The sequence below is a fragment of the Alligator mississippiensis genome, chromosome 4, assembly GCF_030867095.1.
Source record: "Alligator mississippiensis isolate rAllMis1 chromosome 4, rAllMis1, whole genome shotgun sequence".
NCBI classification, from domain to species: domain Eukaryota; kingdom Metazoa; phylum Chordata; order Crocodylia; family Alligatoridae; genus Alligator; species Alligator mississippiensis.
In genome coordinates, this window is record NC_081827.1 from 103722127 (window position 1) to 103743418 (window position 21292).

A 21292-nucleotide genomic window follows, 5' to 3' on the forward strand; every position below is an offset into this window, starting at 1 on the left:
GAAAACAGAGGCATAACTTGCACTCTGAGTAATATCCTGCTGGAAAGGGAGGAGATGCCAAACCCTGGGCAAAATAGTGCTGGGGAATGAGGTGAGGTGGAGAAGAAGAGTAGGGGAGAGGGGGATGCCAATGTGATATATTGCAGGGACTTAAGGTCCCTGGTTGATGGCTGGCACATAGTAGTCTGCCCAGCCTTGGCTGTTGCTGCTGCTGCTGCTGCTACAGCAATGGTTTGGAGTCCCTGCACCTGGCTGCTGCTGCAGCACCATGGACTCCTTGGGGAGCTGCCATTCTGGTGCCCCTTCTAAGGCACTGAGGGCTGGTGCCCTGCTCAGCTACCCCAAGTTATACTTCTGCCTCCAAGATATGATACAGAGTAAGAAGATGACAGAAGAGGCATTCTGCAAGAAGAAAGGAGCCCATGCAGCAATACAGGAAAGCAGAGGCACAGGGAGTTGGGTAGAGCCTGAAAGGACAGAGCAAAGCATTTGAATTGCCCTCACCTGTTATGAACCCAATTCCAATACAGTATAAGCTACATACACAAAAATTGCCCAGCTGGACACATGCATCATTTTTTTGTTTCCTTTATTGTTAGGGACCTAGCCAAATTGAGGTGGCAGATGGGCAATTTTGTGGGCCAATTGCAGCGCTGGATGCCATTTTTGTGGGCATTGTGGCAAGACCCCCCCCCCCCCAACACTTCTGATTGGCAGAGGGGCCCTGGCAGCCCTGTCCCTCACTGCAGATTGGCAGATGGCCCAAAACCAAGGCATAATTATCCTGACTAAGCCTGCGGAAGCTATTAATCGATGCATTATTAAGCAATCTAAGCATTCAGTTAAATTCTAAACTGAAATGTCTTACGAAATTAAAGCTTTATGAATTGTAAAAAGCTATAAGAAGCTATATGAATTGTAACTAATACCATCACCATACTTTATTAATGATGTAAAAAAGAGTTTAGCAATACTCAGTGCTAACTTTGAGACTGGCAATTCAAACTAGCTGTTAAACACTAGCATGTAGCATCCACCGGCAGTTGCCACAAGTATCCTCTGTCTCTGCACGGTGAACACTTGTATGTACACTGAGATTGCACGCTCAGTGTCCACTCAGTTGGTTCAAAGGATGAGGCAGTGTTTTGCCAGAGAGTACAGATGTGGAAACTAGTCAGAGTCCTAAAACACAGGCACAGGCATCTGGCACTCTGACAAAATTCACGTAAGTAGCATGTTCCTTGTCATGCACTTTCCCCCATCCAGGGATTGTTATCACTAGCTGAAGGTCACAACTCAGAAAAGGCACTTGGTTGGGATCCAAAATGCAAACAGCAGTAAAAAAGGAGGCAGCCAGTTGTCTGAACTGCAGTGGCAGAGACAGACTGTACCTGTAGTACCGGTTTAGCTTCACAGCTATTGCTAGAACAGGTCCCTTCTGCGCTGGTTTTCACGTTGACAGCTTGACAGTTCTTGTGATGCCCTGTCTTTGACCCAGCTTATTAAATACATCAGCTTGCTGTGTGCATGGTGGATCAAAGCCTGCCCAGTTTCAAACAAAGTTAGGAGCTCCATGAACGGGGTGGCAACTTCCACCACAATCTTAACTTGATCTTGAATGTCTCCCTGTTCCAAGAGATCAAGTAGCTTAAGTCTGCACTGTGTGCTAGGTGCGATTTCCAGCTCCTCGCACACAAGCTGCTGGTATTACTGCATATGTTTGGTATGGTAACAGACTGCATTGAATCACAAATTCCACCTAATGAGCACAGGCACTGGTGGCAGTGACATAGTCACATGTAGGTCCTCACTTTGACTGGTAAGGGACTCCCTGTACTGGAGCTTAGGGCCTGGACAGTGCTTGAAGGCTTTCTTGAAAGAGGACACTGGACTATACAAATCAGGGAACTGCGCGTGCCAGATGCCAGTTACTAAAGACAGAATGTGCGCATTGCAGGTGACATGACCTGCATTGAGCTTCACTCCACAGCATAGGTGCTGACTTTTATTTTTGCTGGGGGGGCCCTAAAATGATGCCCACCCCTGCCCCAACTGGAGCAGAGCTGAGCAGAAGCTGTGGGGGATGGGAGCGGATGTAGGCTGGTTGCGGTGGGCTGGGGCTCCCCGCCATGCTGTCCTCCTTCCAGGAGCCTTGCACCAGCTGCATCACCATGGCGAGGTGTCCCCTGGCTGCCCAGCAACAGCAGGGGGCACAACTCTGCACCACTGGCTCCACTGCTGCTGGGGCAGGGGCCACCCTGCCATGGTGGCATGGGCAGTGTGGGGCTCCAGGGGTAAGGCAGCAGGCCAGGGAGCCCCAAGCCCATAGCAGGCAGCCCACATCTCCCCCACCCCACACACAGATCTAGAAGGCATGTGCCCCACCCCATACCTTCCTCCCTGGGAGTATGCACAGCGGCAGGGTGCCGATCCCCCCACACCCCTTGCACGAGCTGCCCATGACTGACTCACTCCCTGCCCTGGCCCTGGGCCCCATGCATCGCCCTGGTTGGGCAGCACCCACAGATTGAGCCCCTGCCCCACTAACTCCCTCACCATGGGGGCCTTGATCTGCAACCCCCCTTCAAACTTACTTGTAGGCAGCTGTGGGAGCTGCTTTCCACCGCTGCCTGGGGCTGTATTCCTGGCCATGCACACACACACATACACACACACACAAACACACTTGAAGCTCCCTGCATCCCACTCCCCACAGCCCTTTGGAGGCCAAAACTCGAATGGTGAGGCAGCATTTTGCCAGGGAGTGCAGGTGTGGAAACCGGTCACAGAGTCCCAAAACATAAGCATAGGCACAGGCATCTGGCACTCCTTGACAAAATTCACATAAGCAGCACATTCCTCCATCCAGGTCATCCTCTTTCCTCCATCCAGGGATTGATTTTACCAGCTGAGGGTCACAACTCAGAAAAGATACCTGGGTTGGGGTCCAAAATACAAATGGCACCAAAAAAGGAGGCAGCCAGTTGTCTGAACTGCAGTGGCAGTGACAGGTTCTACCTGTAGTACTGGTTCAAGCTTCGCAGCTATTACCAGAACAGGTCCCTTCTGCACTGGATTTCACATTGACAGTTCTTGTGATGCCATGGCTTTGACTGGAGCTCTGCAGCCTGCAAGGGGAAACCCATCATTCCCCGCATTTTTCCATGGTGAATGGAAAACCCGGATCTCTGCACAATACTGGGAATCAGGGACAAGTACTGTCCTGGAGTCATGCAGCCCAGGACAGGGACTTGAGCTTCCATTTCAGGACTGTTCCACACAATTAGGGATGGGTGGTCATCCTAGCCTCTTCCCAAATGGGGACCCACGTACATGGAACACATCAGAGAAAGCCTAACACCTATACATGGTATTGTCAAGCAGAAATTCTGAGATCATGTTAAATTCTAGGCCATAGTTTACAAGTGCCTTCACTACAGCCTGAGCCATGGTAGGAAAATTGACAGATGTGAAGTGGACCAGCTCTGTTTGAAAAACAGGTAGGTCCTGGTCTGCCCAGCTCCCAGGTACAGATAAAATGTGCAGCACATAATTATCTTGAGGGCTGGTGGCTTCATCAGCCACAATGGAGAAGGATTCATATTCTGCCAATCCAGACTTTGTGGACTGTACATGTGAAATAATCACTGCAGGGAGATAGTCTTGGTGAAGCTTGTCCACACATGGAAAACTGCCAGCATTTGGCACGTTTTGGTTCAGGTAGTCCCTTAACTTACAGTGATCAAGTTTCTCCAGTAGGATGTTTCCCGCTGCAAAAACCTCCACAAGGGAAAATGCTACCCCTCACCTTGCCAAGCTGTTTTCTGTGGTCCTTTTAAAGAGCAAGGGCACAGTCACTTGTTTCTTGCTCTGACCTTCAGCCTCTGCAGTAGCCTTTCCCTTCGTGTGTGCCTTGGACCCTAAATGTCAGTCAATACTGGTTTTCCTTGATGCATCCAGAGACACGGTGGAGATAGTACAGAACAGTCTGTCTCAACCTGTGTGCAAGGTGCTTGCAGGATACTGCTTTATATGGTCCAGAGCTTAAACTTATTTGGCCCTTTTGGAGGACTTCTTTTCACTATTCATCCTGCTCAATTCTTCTCAGGCTGCAGCATGCCTCTGGCTGCTTAAAAGATGGTGCTGAAACCCTGTTGCTTCCCTGACTGGCCCCAAACTGGTGCCTGTACTGAGCCTATGTCACAGGCTCAGCCTCTCATTTGCTCCCTCTCACCCCCTCCCCCTCCCTGTGCTCCAAGGCTGCAGGGATTCCTACTCTTTTCTCTGCTTGCCATTAGGTTTTTGGTTTTTTGCAGCAAGCCTGCCAAAATCACAGAGAGCACCATTTTTTTTGCAAAAAATGCGAAATCATGATTTTGGTAGGTCCCTAACTTATTGTGTAGACTCAGGCCTGTGAAATGCAGACGACCAAGATGATGTTCCTCATGCTGCTCCCAAAAACCAATCATATGATTTATTTGCCAGCACTGCCAAACTCTAGTATTCAAATAGTCACCCTCCCACAATCAGAGGGTTAGCTTAAAAATCATGAAATTTAGGGGGGGGGGGGGAACGACCACATGAATCTGGGTTTACTTATTTATCTCCAGATTTCTGAGTTCTTAGGATACACCTGGGTCACATCTATCAGCTTTTCTCTACAACTTCTTGACCTTGCATATTTTTTTTTACAAGGAAAGGTGGACCTAAGGATGAGCTCCAAATACTCTGAAACTTGCAATGGCATTGCCTGTTAAATGCAGATAAATATATACCACACCCCTCTTAAATCTAGATAAACATATCATATTCCTTTTCAGTGAAGAACAAACAGTAGATGACAACAGAGAAATACTACATAAATGCTACTGGCCAGAGCTATTCAAAGGTAAAGCCTAGTCTGCCATTCCTACACTGTAAACTTTGTAGGACTGGGACCATCGTGCATGCGTGTGTGTGTTGACTATCACAGCAGGGCTGTTGCTCGTAAGTATTAACAATAAAAAGAATGATGATGCTAGCCAAGATTTTCTGTTGTGTCCAGCTCCTTTAGTAGGAAAGAACCACTGAGGAGCCAGCGGCAGCTCCCTGATTCTCAGCCAAGTTCAATGCCAATACCCATATATGTGAGAGAAGTTAAACTAGACTACAGCATACTCTGGATGTATATCCTCCCTAACTATTAACAGTCACAGCATGCCACTTTTGCAAGGGCAAGGAGAGGGCATGCTACCAGAAGCAGCTGGTTTCATGTAGGTTGAGGACTTCACCGTTTCAGGGAAATTTTCCTCTGGCCAGATCCATTCAGTTTCTGACTTCTTTGCACCAGAAATAGAAAGGGACCAGAGAAAAGGGAAAAAAAATCTGTCTGCAAGTCATTTCTTTCTGTTTTACTGCCAGCATGGAAATAACTGCAGCAGCATGACAAAATAGGAAAGAATCTGAACTCTAGGTAAAGCACAAGGTTTAGAAATATTTTAAATATAAAAACTCATGTTTTAACAAACCCACTTTCCCAAAATACCTAATAAACCATAATGAAAACTGAAAATACTAGAGATAAGTCACAGCCCATAAAGAGTGCTTGTACAGCATAAGGAATACCACTGGTATTCTTTGGTGGGAAAAGCAAAGCACTAAAGATTTTTAAAGCACTAAATAGAAGTCAGCTTAACCAATACCTACAATGAGGCAGCACGGAACGGTTATACCCAGCCAGTAGAGGATGTAATACAACACACTTTAGTGGAAATATTTGGGCATATGTTTTACCCTGTATCACTTCCACTTGTGCTTTTCAGCTACTAACTACTAAAGCATGTTTGATTAGGCAATAGAAGGAATCTGTTCCTTCCATAATTAACCACAAGCTCCTGGCAATAACACAGAGTACTTATTCTGGCCCTAACCACATTACCACCATTGCTAAACTGGCTTTCCAAACATAGAGAATTTGCCAAGCTAAGTATTAAAAAAACCCAGAATTGCCTCTGGTTTTATATAATCCCTATTTCAATAGCTAAAAGAAGTTATACATAACAGGCAATCATTGAAAAGGGAAAAGAGATGAAAACACCATATTATAAAAAAAAAAAAAGACTTTTCAAAGGTTTCTGTCCTTTGTCACTTTCCATTGACAGATCTTTAGAAAACTTCCAACTCTAGGATCTAAACCTGCATTCTTATTCATGGAAACCTACCGGTTTCCATGGTAATACTCATGTAGGTAAAAGTTCCAGTATGGGGATAAAGATATCCTCTAACTTTGCATTGAAATAACCTTTCACACAGGATTGCTAACCCCAAATGTTCAACTCCATGAGGCTTCCCACAGTCACAAGACTGGCTAATAAATCACAAGGTTATTTAAAAAGTCATAAACTTAAGGTTCTTTTAATTCCCTTTCTGGCTCCTGATCCCTCAGGGGTCATATTTCCCAGCTCTTCTCAGCAATCATGAGAGCTTAAAAAAATGGATAAAAGAAAGCTCCGCTTATAAATGAGATCTCATGACTTCAGGCACCAATAGTTAAGAACAGCACCAAATATCATAAAATCATAGCACTGGAGGGGAACTCAAGAATCATGTAGTCCAGCCCTGACACATATATAGGATTCCCTGTTCCCAGCCCACCCCAGACAGGATGCCCACCCCAGCCTCTTCGTGAGAACTTCCAGTGAAGGGGATTTCAGAGCTTCCTAAGGGAGCTCGTTCCATTGCACTGCAAACTATTGCAAGGCTTGAAATAAAACCATGAGAGCTGGCAACATTGAACTTTCAGGGTAACTGATTCTCAGTGGTCCCTGTTTACATTTTTCATAGAGACAGGAATGACCTACTATTCCTTACTTCACCCCATGGGCAAAATTCCAGTGGGCTTCAGTATGACAAGAATTTCGTCTTACAAGTTTTTCCTATACACCAATAAAAGGCCTGAAACAGTCAGGTACACCATACTGTACATCTTTCACCATTACATTTTTCAAATGTGCTCTTCAAGATACAAACCTCATCTTTAAATATACAGATCAAGTCATTATATGAGCAAGTTGCCATTAGAGTGCATGTGCACATAAGCATTTTTCTAATCCATAGTTTGGGGTGAAAGAGTGGAGGCCAGTTTGAAAATGTGACCAACTTGGAATGTGACAAACCTCATAGGCATTCATAAACTGTTAACAATTCATACCTTCAAGTCCTATACAAACACTAATCAAACCTCCCAACACACTTCTGACTGAGGTACGTAGGCATCGTCCCTATTTTAGAGATGGGGAAACTGATGCAGGGACGTTACACAACTTGCCTTGGGGCACCAGAAAGGACTGCCACTCAGGAACTCCTTGTTCCTTGGCAGTATGACTCCTTATCTGGAAAACTGTTTTGCTTTGTGTGCACGTGTAGTGCAGTGATCTAGTGTATATCACATAGTACTTCCTTCTCCCTGTTGTCTTAGGTATCAACTCAGCAGTGTTGTGTCTAACATGTCATTCTTTGTTTTCCTACCTTTGGTTCCTTTATTTATCACGAGAGATTGCATCCAAAGCAGAAAATCACGCATCACCTGCCAGCCTGGTAAGTGGAAGCCCCAAGGTTACTCCTAAATGTAGACATGAGTCATGCCTGGGCAATCAGCATTGCTGTCTCACAGTCTATTCTTTATGCACAATATTACATTCATTTTCTACTTCCCAAATTACAGTTGTCGAATCCTATTAATTTTTAGAAAAACACATTTAAACCCAAACCTGTTAGGTCAGAAATAGAGCCTCTAATTTTCCTTTCCAAAACATAGGCGAGTCAAATGACAAAAAAGAAAAAGGAAATCTGTACCAAACACACATCTGGAACCAATCTGCTATATGTAGCCACTGGGTGTCACTTTTGATATATACTGGGTCAGCAAAGGAGCACTTCATTGCAAACAAAATTTATTTGAAGACGGGGATCCTAACCAAACCAGACTGCACTGTAATATATTGTGTACAGCCTGTAATTAGCAATTAGCCAGCAACAGTGATTTATTAACAAAATACCTTTATAAATGTAATAAATCCTGCAAATGAGATCTTACCTTTCATTCTGAAGTGTGACTTTTGAAGGTTCGACATTAGGGTTTTCCCATTCCATCTGTGGACAATGCATAAAATAGCAGAGAGTGTACAGAGCCTCAGGCTCCCAGTAGAGCGACCCCTGCTTGTGATGCATAGGAGTCCCATTGCCATACTGCTTTGCATTGAGAGGCTGGAGGTGATGCATTGCTCGAGACACCAAGTCACCTGGAAAAGAGAAGCTGGATGGTGGCTACTGTTGTCACATTCTTCTATCTTAATCAAGTGAAATCTTCCCATTTCCAAACAAAAACACCAAGCAAACTCTTTGCGCTTTTCATTTACATTATCAGGCAGGAACAGGACATGGCAGAACAAGATCGTGTTCATTATTCATTTTCATTTCAGCCAAACTAGTTTTATCTGTTACTGTAGTTTTACATGCAGTGGGTGATACATATGGGCTGCAGAAAAGCCCACAAGAGTCTGGGGAGAATTCTTCTGACAAGTGCAACATAAGCCATCTTCCACTGGCCTCAAGTCCCAGTGGAGTCATAGCAGCTGTAGGCAGTCCTAGGAAGCTGTCATAAACCCAGGGGACCAAAACATGTGTTGGGAGCTCTGTCAATGGTCAGTGTTGTAAAAAAAGGCACTAAAGCACCTTAAAGTCCCTTTGCTCTTCGTTGAGGGGTATGCTTTCATTAATTATATACCAGCAGCACCACTTAAATCCAGCCACTTGTCAACCAGCAGTTGGCAACTAAAAGGCACAGAGAATGCTGCATGGACATGAGTGATGAGAGAAAATCCATCTTTTATAAAATATGCCACATAATCTTTAAAGAACTAGGGGGCAGTACAACACCCATAGAGAGAGAGAGAGAGAAAAAGAAAATAACCTACGGGACTCCAACATAATCTAGCATTTTATATTTTAAACACCAGAACCTGTCTGCTTCGTTCTGTGTCAACCAGTCTCCCTGCTCCTAACTGCTTACTTCACTGCTATATGGTAGCCCATCAAAAACACTTTTATGCATTCACTCTGTTACTGGAAATGTGGAATCCTATTCAGTGCACATAATGAAGATTCAGGGAACAGGTGTACTTACCAATCTGAAGGCTGTCATTGCCAACTTTAAACACTCTGTTACTAAAAATGATAATATTATACACAGAGCTTATGTTACACCCAGAAGGAAAGCCACAGTTTCTGAATCTCATGGCTTATTTTGGGATTGTGCAAGGGAACCAGACACATTCCAACATGTTGCTTCTGGCAAGCGATACGTTCTAGTGCACAGTATTTGTTTTCCTTTTCACTCAATGTGTTAGGCCAAATTCCACCCTCAATCCCATAGGCGTAACCTCCACTGAAGTACAGGGAGCTCCATCTGTGGAAATGAGAGAAGAGTTGGCCCCTAGGCTCTGAAGAGCAATATTTAAAATCTCACCAGAAATATTTAACCAAAGTTCCACATAAGAGCTTGGACTAAGCCTCATAAGTAATCCTAATGTTAGCAAAACAGAATCCAGTGTAATAGCTGCTTAGGCTCCTACCGAACTGAATATGGCCCACTGGAAAGATACTTGTCATCTCTGACTATGGGGCTCTCAGGTTTTTTCACATGCCGATAAGGGAAATAAACTTGTGATAGGCAGACAGTGATCAATGAACCCAGCGGATAAGATTAGATTAGTTGACAGATTGGTAGGCAGGAATATTTCTCAGAATTGTAGAGATATTAACTAATTAAATAACATAACTCCCCTGTGAGGTGGGATGTTTTATATTACTTGCTGTGTGGAGGCTGCTATATTTAAGGCATACTCATAGCATTCTGAGAATTCCTCTTTTGGCAGGAAAAATTGGGAAAATTGGTCTCTCTTCAAAGGACACATTTTGTTTGAAATGAAACTCTAAGTAAAATCCCTTTAGCTCTTCCTGAGTCCCACAATAACAGGGCAAAAATACAGTTTTCCAATGGTAAAAATGATTACCACAGTCTTTTCACCTTGGCAGGTATCTTGAAAAACCAGTGCACACTGAAATTTGGATAAGAAATTATTCTAACTGAAATGTGATAAAAAGGCAAGCTTGAAAGAAAAAATGATTAGCTAATAAAGGCAAGTTAGAAAATTTCTTTTTCAAAAATGTTCAGTAGGGAATCCACTGAGATTTTCAGCAAAAACAGGGAAGCCCCACCTTTTAAATTATGTCACATTACACCACCTCTCCGTCCAGCCTGACTGGTGCAGAGAATGCTAATGCCGCTGCTGCTGTGCTAATTTATATGCAAGAGGATATAAATGCCTGACTGAAAAAGCCTCCAAAAAACAAAGTTTTAAAACCATGAAGAGGAAAAAACCACTGGTCTGAAGAAAACTGCTGAGTCTAAGATTTCAGGGTTTTGATACAATTTTTGCTGCGCTCTACAATGTTCTTCTGATTCAAAGCTTTTATTTAAACATCCTTTCTGTCTCTTCCTACTGCCATGAAATTGACATGATAGGGACTGATCCTGTAGCCCTGGCGCACACAGTTTCCACTGAAGTCAAAAGGAGCTGATGTGCAGAAGGCCAGAAATATTGGCTTCACAATAGAAACAGACTGATTGCCAAGACTTGCATAAATTCATCCGAAGACAAAGAGCAACAACAGTAATGGCAGAAACTCACTCCTGCCCCAACTCCTCTCCCATCCATACATTTCAAAGCCAACTTATGATCAAGACAGTACTAGTGTCAAATTTCTTTTTTAACTCCCCTTCAGAGAAACCAGAGATGATGTGCAAAACACTGCTACATGCAGCACTCAGGCTTAAGTGTCAAAATAAGACCATCGTGAAAAAGCGAAGCTTGAGGTAAGTTCTGTCTTCAGTTGGGCCCCGAACCAGCAAAACACTTGAGCAAGTGTTCAACTTTAAGAACACGACTAGACTTAATAGACTGGGGCTTTTCACATGAGGTAACTCCATCATCTTAAATTGGATTGATGGTGAGTTAATGAAGGAAGAACTTAGCTCATGGACCAATTATCAACATTAATTCATTTGTGCTCTACAATCTGTGCTTTAAAGGTTATAATTTTATGGAATATTTGACCATAGAATGAGCTCTACACTAAGAGAGAAAAAAGACATATAAGGAATGACCTATGTACTCTACAGCTGAGCTAATAATGTTGCTGACATAATTCTGCAGACATCCTAGTTCCACTGGAGTCAATGCAGGGTCCCAGATCTCACCATTTCACTTGAAAATGTCCCGACTTCCATTAAAAAAAAAAGAAAAAAACCACTTCCTTAATGATCAATTAATGCCGATTTGTATTTATTATTCAGTCATATTTATGCAAGTCAGTATTGGCCTAGAGTTTGTTCTTTCCTTTTTTACATGAAAAGATTTTAACAGTAATCGGGTATATTAATAATTATTATAACACTGATCCATCGGAGACGGCCTGAAACTTAATTAATCAATGCTGCTAAAGCACCAAGCTCTCCATCTGGAGAGTGTATAAGTGAAAAATACTTTTACTGGGTGAAAGAGAGGTGTCCAATTGATGAGCACCAGACCAAGAGTCAGAGACTGTGAGGTCTGTTCCTCGCTCTGTGTGGAGTGACAATTTATTCTTCAACCCTAAATGTGCTCCGGTTATGGCTTTGTCTACTGTATAAGTTGTGCCATGTTTGAACACAGATGTACAGAACTGAGTTTGCTATCCTGATAGTGACCATGGCTTTTGTGCTGAACTGTAGAGCATCCCAATTCAAATCACATTAATCAGTCCCAACTATTCCCATTCCTCACAACTACATTCAACTATGTTAAAGTTTTGTAATTTAGAGTAATTTTATCCCTGTGGCCAGTTCTCAAAGTTTAATCAGGCTAACAATACTCACAAGCCTAGCTCTTGCCAACAGGAAATTATGTGAGAATCTCACCTTTCATTCAGAAAAGAGTTTCTAACCCTCATTTTCAAGTGACTCTCAACTATATGACCCAAGTGATACAGAGACCCAAAACGTAAAAGCAAATAAGCTCCCAAATGTATTATTCTTTAAAAAAATCTCATGATGCAAGTTAATCTCATGATTTTAGTGATCTCTCTTGTGACTTCCAAGTGTTTGGAGCTGGTGGTTGTGTTTACGTAATGCAGGGGCATACTGCAGTGTAATAAAGGTTGTCATTTGGCCCTTTCCGTATGTAGTGAAACAGAAGGTTCTCTGGGGCTGTCAATTTGCCACCTATTATGAGGTCTAGACTCATACACACACAATTTAAAGTTTAAAAAATAAAATAGGTTATGTAATGTCACATGATGTGACGGTCCTGGTTGCAGGCAATGCTGCATATTTAAGAGACATCTTCATTGACTTGAGGCCCAAGATCCGATGTGACAGGGAAAGTTCAGCAGCTTCCATCTATGTGCCAGGGATATTTTAAATATCAGGTAATGAAGCTGGAGCACACAAGCTATCTGAAAAGCACTTGAGTAAGCACTTTTTGCTGGTATTGGTTTTCCAAAGGTTACTGTTGTTATTCAATGTGCTTTGACACAAAAACCCCCCATCTATTTTAAATCTTGCCAAACGACGGGAAAAAAAGGGAAAAAGGGGGGGGGGGGGGAAAGCAAAAGGAAGAAAAAAGAGAAACAAATGGTGCTTTCCTGATTTCCACCCTCTAGAAGTTCCCTGAAGAATTCAATGGTAGCTGTGACTATGGCCCTGCTCCTACAAACCTCTTTCAATTGTGGAAGATAGGGATGCTCAACCCCTGGCCTGAGGACCAGATTCAACCCATAGAGCCTGTCATCCACGCTGCTGGGATCCCCACAGATGCCAAAATTTGGCAGTGGGGGGGAGCAGTGGCGGCCACTCCTCTGCTGTTAAATTTCAGGATCTAGGGGAAGCCTGATAGGCCAGACTATGGTTTGCACACGAGAGCAGACACATGAGGCTGAGGAAGTGTGGGGCCTAATCCAGGCGCTGACCCTGCCAGGGATCCAGCCCACAGACCAGCCCTGGACCACTTATCCTGCCCACAGGGCTAAAAGGTTGAGCACAATTGATGTAAGAGGTGCATGCTATGGGCCTGATATTGCCATGGACACTCCCTTCTGAGCAGTCCTTAGTACGGCCAACCCTCAGTATTCCAAAGTCCTGTGCCACCTGTCAAAAATAATTTATAATGAAATCATGATATTGTTTTTAAAATTACACTTAAAATTAATTAATACACCACAGCAAGTGTTTTCTGTTTTTTTCCCCAAGCCTGTAGGTGGAAACTGCCCAGCTCTGCTCAAATGCCCTTACACATGTACATACAGAAATGATTTTGCCTGACTGTTCATAGAAGAAGCTCTAATTATTCACTGTCTCAGCCCTTTAGTCTATTAGGTACAGGAACTGGCACTCAATCCTTCTCCACCCCTTGTCACCCCCACCCCCAACCCATGCCCTAGCCCCTCCTCTCTCCATCTCCCAGGACCCTGCCCTATTAAATTTAGCAATGCTCCTACCAGGGCTGAAGGCAAGCTGGGTATCATCTATTGTAAATCATGACAAAATCTGGGGATGCCAGGCTGGGGCAGTTCAAGGTGGGAGGTGGGGAGAGAAGGAGATGGTTATATCTCAGTAACAGAAAGAGCACCAGATTGAGAAGCGCAAATATTTATACCAGTGAGTCTATGTTGAAATTCCAAACCATGAAGTATAAAAGGAAAATTTAAATTGATGAACATGCTTTAAAATTAAATGATAGAAATGATGAACCCATGGCAGATAGAAACAGGGATGTACTTTGGAGAAGGAAGTTGCTTCCTTTTTATAATTCATAATGCTCTAGGGCTTTACATGGAGAAAAATACCTAAGAGACATAAGTGCAGTTACATGAAATGCTGCAGTGTTGCATACATTAAATTCCATTGCTGCCTTGAGTCAATACGTCTCATTGCTCTTGATCTTCTCACACCTTGGTACCATGATTATCATCACCTCAGTGAACACCAGCACCTCCTCACTGGACCCATCCCAACTTCAGCTGTCAGATCCGACTGTCCTATCCTTTTCATCACAGCTATCACCAGTTATTCTCTTCCCACTTGACCTCCCCTTAATAGCAGTTAAACATGCTAATGATAGGGTCCAAAAAGAGCATGATTCCCAAACTAACAGACAAAAACTGGATGCAAATTGGGCCATGAGATACCTCTTGCTGCCAGTGGGAGTTCTCTCTGTGGGCTAAATCCTATCTCTTGACACAATGATAAGACTGGCCTGCAAAACCACAGTTTCTTAAGGTCTTATTGCACTACTCTGAGTAGGACTTGTTCTAACCAGTCATGCAGTAATGCTTACTATGATCTAGACAGAACTGAAGCTGGCTGTATGGTTGACAAAGTTTGTCAACCCCAGCCTCTGCTCCTGCACCAGAGCTGGAGAGGACCACTCATACTGTCTGTGTGGAGCAGTCCCATGATATCTGAATAAGTCACAGGCGCACCCACGTTACTTGTTATCATCTGGAGCTATTCCTCCTGCAAAAAGTACTAACTTTGTTACAATCCAATGGCACTTAGCATGTGTTTTAGTGCTTGAACTCGCAGTTGCAGGCATTTTAAGTGCAGTTAACACATCCTAAGTGTAATGTGTAACAAGGTCCTGAGGAAGGGCACCAGAGGCAGGGGATGCTTTGCACCTTTGGGATTCTGATCTGGTCACAGGGTGTGGTGGGCCCCCGTGTAAATTAGAGAAGCCTCCTGGGGCTACTCTAATGTGGTGGCTCCGCACAGCTTAGAATGCCTGGAGCACAAACTGCTTTGACTTTACTCCAACCATGCCACTATGCTGTGGGGGCAGGGGGAGGGAAGGGGGGCAGTGTAGGTGTATGTGTGCATGCATGTGTGCGCATGCACTACTTATGTTGTCCTTACAGCATCCCCACACTAGATGCTATTCCCTAACAGCCAGTTCAGGCAGTGCTGCAGCCACCTAATGGTGACTGAACCAGTATAAAGGTGACAAAACGGAGCCCAAAAATGGGTCCTTGGGCTGCTTCCCTGACCTGCACAGTTACAACATACATAGGGTCAAAGATCTATTGCTAGAGCACTTTTTGAGTTTCAAAGGGAGATCTTTTGTTTAAACTGTAAAGAGAAGGGCAAAAGATGCAAACTCAGCAGAAGCCAATTGTCTCGCTGGTGTTTAGATGCTGTGTCTGCTGTCTTGTTGCATTTTGGATTTACGTTTAGAGCAAGGGGTCAGGTAAGAAAAAATAAATAGCGGTGTTCTATTTACTGTTCGGTCCAGGTCGCCTCACACCACTGCTGGAACTTAAAGCATGAACCTCTGCTGCCCGGACTAAGCCATCCAACTCTGCAAACCACAGCTTGCCTTCTAGGGTCCAGAGGTCCCGTTTTCATTCCCCATTACCAGCAACCCACCTGGAAGCACACTGTAACGTGACTCACAGCCCGAGTTCCCCTCCACTTACATCCATTATATCCATGTAAAACAACGTGAGCAGTTGGCTACTGCTAGGAAAATGAAGAGTCACAAGACAATTGGGTTGATGTTTAGACTGAAAAGTTTCACTGGACCAAAGGTAGAGCTGTGTACTTCTTTGAGAACTCAAGAAAGGTGTACAGGCTCCCTGCCTGCTGCCGAGCCCAGCGCTGTCAGAGGGAAGGACAAGATAAAGAAGAAGTATGGCCATTGGTCTGTGAGACGTATGTGAATGTGTTGAATCTGCATGTGTGAATCTTAAGTTACTTTGTGTTGAATCGGTTAATGCAAATGCAGCATAGCTTTACTTTATTTACAATATAGTCTGTGACTGCCAGTTGGCAGCACTCTTTCCCACACTTGTGGCTGGAGTCATTTATTTGTGAATGTCTTGAACAAACATAACAGCCTGCACCTGTACTGAGCCACCAGCCAAAATCCTGTCCTCTCAGGGTTGCAGATGCAGAGCGCTGTCCTTGGGATGCAGTAGCAGCTAGGAAGTGTTTTTTATTGTTCCACCTTTCCCATATGCCAAACCTATTTTCCCTGCTGTGACCCTGAGTAAAAGAGTAGGCTGTGTATCAGGTGACACACGGAGATCTCCCTGGATGCATCACTAATCACTTCAACAATACTAGTTTTGTCATTCATTATTCTGACTTGTTTGCCACCTCCTCATGGGTCTGCATATGGCTGGGGCATGTGTGCATGCTGTGTTCAGGGTATCTCTTGCCAACCTGGCATTGGGCCTCATTGATAGCAACAGCAGTAGCATTTCACAGATTCCCTATCCAACTTGGAATGACATTCTTAGGCCCAAATCCAACTCCACCTTCAGATGCATGTGCATGTGTGGCTAACTTTAGCTGCGTAAGTGGCATTTTAGTAATTGGAGCATTGAGAAAGAAGCATTTCCCTGAAAGAATGGAACAGTCTAGGAGTTGCTCACTCTGAAAGGAACAAAGAGACTGTACTAGATCTCAAAATAAATGTGAATTCGATTTGTTGTTTTCTTACAGATCAAGAGGGAAATCCATCAGCCCAGCTTATAGTTAAGATTAAGTGACTCTTAACGTGTACGAAGATTGTTGTTTTGAAATCATTTTCTCTAATGCTGTTTCATTTGCTACATAAAAATTCTTATTTTAAGAAAGTTATTGTTTGTTTTATCACTGGTCACAAGCTCCTGAAGGGAGGAGAGGCTGAACCTGCATGGTAATTAAGTGGCTTGCATAGACTGGGTACTGTACCCAGATCCTGGGCTAAGAGCAGGACAACTGCAAATTTCTATCACAAGGTAGATAAGTGCATGAGGCCTTTCATTGTGTTGAAAGGGATCGAAAGAGTACACTAGGGCAGCTTGTTGGTAACCCTGACAGTACCCTTTTCTCCATTACTATTTGAAGCTGAATAGATGTGCTAGTCACATAACAATCTGCCTTAATTTCTTTTTGAGCAGAGAGGATAAAATGTAAAAACCATTAAGAAAAGATAATCCATAAGCTCAAGGATAGTTCTCACGAGAAGCAAAGTTTAGAAAGAAATGGAAACGTCAGAGAAAACTGTGGGATGTGGGCTTTTAAAGTCTGATCAAATACTTGGCAAATGCTGCCTTAGTGCTGACAGTAAATGAACACAATATTTGCAACAACTAGCTGTCAAGAAGAACACTGGAGAGCCAGCCACCCTTCAGGCAAACATGGATAGTCTAGCTTTTGTTTCCAAGTCTGGATTTAACCTCTTGTTTACAAGGACTTGAGTCAATTTATTTTACTGGTTCTATACCACTCACTCCTGTCCGCTGCAAAGGATTAAGACTAGATTAAAAGACAAGGAGAGGGATGCTGACTTCAGTCATTTGCTTGGCTGTCACTGTGAGCAGAAATGAAACACAGCATTGGCATATACAGAAACCTTCTCATTTACAGCTGAGTGGTGACCTTTCCTTTCATCCTTAGCAGCTTGGCAAACTCTCCTAGAGTTTTGTGGTTTCTGAAATGTGTACATTCCAGATGGAAATGAAGTAAAACAAAAGGACAACAAACAGGAAAACATCCTTAGAGGGGAAAAAAGAAAAGCCTTGTTCACGACTGGAAAAAATGCTATCCTACACATACATATACAAAAACAATCTAAGCTAATGAAAATCAAGTATTATTCAAGGCTGAAAATGCTCAATCTTAGCTCAGTTGTGCTCCTATTTGATTCACAGATATGTTTGCAGAATATCCCACACTAAAATAAAAATGTTAACTACTTACAGTTAATACCCTGATTAATACCAGTACTACCACTATAACTATTACTAACAACAACAAACACACAGGTACACAGCTTGATATGACAAATGGCCACGCATGGAACCACTTTCCCTCCTTGGAAAGGAAAATAAACTGGCCATCTCTTGATTCAAAACAAGTTAGTAGCTTTCCACACTGCAGAGTATATATCTGAAGATATACCCTGACCCATACTTTATGCTTTTGTGCTGCTGTAATGAAACAGCAGCAACAGGGCTGACAACTAACCATAAATTTACTGACTATTCATAAAAAAACAAACAAACAAATCAAGCTAAAAATGGCTGTTAGTAAAGTCTATAAGAAAACATTATGTCAGTGGGCACACCTACATGTGGCAGTTTAAGATGCATTAGCCATTTTTAAGGTGCATTAAGGGCACAGGTCTACACATGTGCACCCTTAGGCTAGGGACAGAAATGACACAAATTGGTTTCAGTGATCAGAAACCGATTTAAACTTGTAACAAAATTGAAGTTCAGTGCACATAAACTAGTTTCAAAATGGCTGAAACTGTTTTAAGATGAACCTGGTTGAATATAGTATCAGACTTAACTGATTTAGGTCAAACCAGTTTATGAAACTTCTTTCCCAGACTCCTTCCTGGTGCAAGTTAAATCAGAATCCCCCAGCATCCCAGCATGCTATCCAGCTGTGGGCTGGGCTGTGCTGTCTGCTCCAGAGAGCAGGGCTAGCCCCACCCCTCTGCTCCCTAGCTGGAACAGTAAGGGCTGGCTCACTGCTCACCCCAGGAAAACCCCTGCTGAAGTCTGGGCACAGGGAAGGGAATTAAACTTCCCTTCCCATGAGTACAGAGCTGCTTTGCTAAAAACTTACTTCTGGCTACAACTGTGGAGTACAAATCCCAGAGGCATCTGGAAGCAGGAAGAGGAAGTGATGAGCAACCCTGCAGAGTCCTGCTACTGTGACTCTGGACTGCAAATCCCACAGACCTCGGGGGTAGCAGGAAAAGGAAGCAAACACACAGCCCATGTTAGCTACATGCCAGAGAGATGTGCTTTAGCACCTCCCAGCTTCTGGTTTGGGCCATTAGAGGCATGTGGCTGCATTTCCTGAATCAAAAGTGAATCTCTGGTCATTTGCTTATTGATTCGATCTTTGCAGTTTAGACCAGCCTGCAAAGACTACATCAATTCAGTCTTGGGCTTTTTGACTGCCCCTACTTAGCCCTAATGTGCCTTAAAAATGGCGATTTTAGGCTAATTGTGCCTAAATTTGATACCTGCATAAAGCAGACTAGATAGGGTGCCGTAACCCACATGTAGATGCCTTAAGGCACCTTAACGCTGTTTTCTATGTGACTGAGCAAGGCAAAGCCAAGCCTGCAGTGCCCTGCACTGCAGGCTAGGTGCCACCAAAAAGAAGAGGCAGCAGGTGTTGTTATGCAAGGTGCAGACGCTGGATCTGGAGTGGCAGTTCCAGCAGCAGCAGTTCTTGTCAGTGTGCCAACCGACTTGTAACTAAGTCAGCAGAGGGGCGAGAGGCATGAAGGCTCCTGTCAAAGCAAAAGGGAAAGGCGCCTCTCCCCCCATGACTCCCTGCAGGGGAAGGGGGCAGCATAGCGTAGGCAGGGCCTTTGCTAGTGGCTCCCCTGTACCTCTCCCTCAGGTCGGGTTTCCGGCTGGGCAATGCAGTCCTGTAGGGGTGGGATGCCTCACTGCCTGCTTGAGATTCAGGTGCTCTTAGAAGCTCGTGCTGGGGCTCCTGCCTAGGACAGCAAGTGGGCAGACTGCATCTGCCCCCAGCACCCAGCATGGCTTTCCCTGTTCTACCCACCTCTGTCCTGGGCAAGCATCCAGGCTTCCTGCTGGACACTGCCCATGGGAGAGGCGGCATGAGTTCCTGGGGGCTCTGCATGGCTCAGCCCAGGCAGGCTGCAAGTAACACAGGTGGGGGCTTGGCTTTGGATCAAGTGGGCCAAAGAGAGTGCCAAACCCCTACCCACATTATACCCAGCCTGCCTGAGCTGAGCCACGCAGAACCCCCAGGAGCTCATGCCACCTCTCCCATGTGCAGTGTCCAGCAGGGAGGCACTTGCCCAGGATGGAGGTGGGTGAGCAGTCATCAAGTGTTCCCTCAATGCAGAATGAATTTTCAAGGCAGGACTCTATACCACCACATCCAAATCTTCCTGCCAAGAATTAGGGAGCACATGGGGGACAGTCCCCAATACAAAGGGATATGGCAAAGGCACCTTTTGCTCCAGCAACTCCTAGCCAACGTGAAAGCCCCAGGTGACAGTAAATACCAAGACAGGGTAACTTAGAGCAGCCCTGAAGCCCAGAAGCCCCAGAGAGTAGGAGAGTATTTAGAGAATGTACAACTATTTGTGCTGATGTTTTTGGGTCCAACACAAAATGATCTACAATGGTTCTAAAAAATAAGAGCCAAGCCTTATTTTAGCCTCTCTCTGTCCTTTCCATTGCATGGGGAAGATCTTTTGTGGGTCACTGTTTTCGCTTGAACCCAAAGGTTCCTGGCTATATAGTCCTGCTCCTCTGCTTGGGTTACACCAATTGCCAAATTTGATATAAGGAAGGAATTCTTCCCCAGGTCAGATCAGCACAGATCATGGCTTTTTTTTTCCGGCCTTTTTTTGCCCCTGTAGTGTGGGGCTCAGTCCTTATCTTAGGATCTTCCGAGGACCTGTATCAAATACTTCCCTGGTTCACAGTGGCAGGGTATTAGCAGAGTCCTCATCACTCCTGACCTTAGCTATAATATGTTACAGAGTTCTTGATGTCTAGAATTTTGTTCTTTGTAGCCATAGATGAGGGTGTGAAGGGGTGATCTGGGAGATTTCTTTAGTTAATGGTGGCCTGTAAATGAAGGGGATTTGATTCAATAACAGGAAATCCCTTCCAGTCCCATGTTCCTATGTACAATTAAAAATTACATAACTGCTTATATATTGCAAATAAAATATATAGTTCCATCTGGTGCTCTGGGACTATGTACAACTATTATTAAAAACCCTCCAATAATTCAAGGATCAAAGTACAAAGTAATAATACATTCACACAGATCCCAACAGTTCCTCAGAGGAAGTTCTCCCATCGACTCACCCATCTACTCAGCCCTGCCTGCCAGAAGTCAAAAAGCACTGGGAAAACAAGCAGGACTTACAGCAGGACCTAAAAGCCAACAGACTTAGCCTCTGACAATGGACTAGGAAGCACATGCCAAAGTTGAGACCCTCTTTCCCCCAACCTGAGTGAGAAGACTCTGTTCTTCACCCCACTGGTTGTTAAACTGGGAAACATTAGGTCTAGCTTGAGACCCTCTATCACATGGGAAATGAAGATATATCCTCACTGCAGAGTTAACTGGAATAACCAGTATTTATTCTTGTACGAGCAGCTGCTGATCAAAAGCATACCCAAGATACTGGGCCCAAAATGGTGCTACACT

General features: G+C 44.1%; 1 protein-coding gene across 1 annotated transcript in view; it reads right to left on the minus strand.

Moving 5' to 3' along the window:
- Positions 1 to 21292, minus strand: part of ABTB3 (ankyrin repeat and BTB domain containing 3) — a 282606-nt gene that overhangs the window by 92966 nt on the left and 168348 nt on the right. Inside the window, exon 3 of the mRNA XM_019489444.2 lies at positions 8075 to 8279. Coding sequence (XP_019344989.1) covers positions 8075 to 8279 — 205 coding nt within the window. The remainder of the gene's footprint in view (positions 1 to 8074; positions 8280 to 21292) is intronic.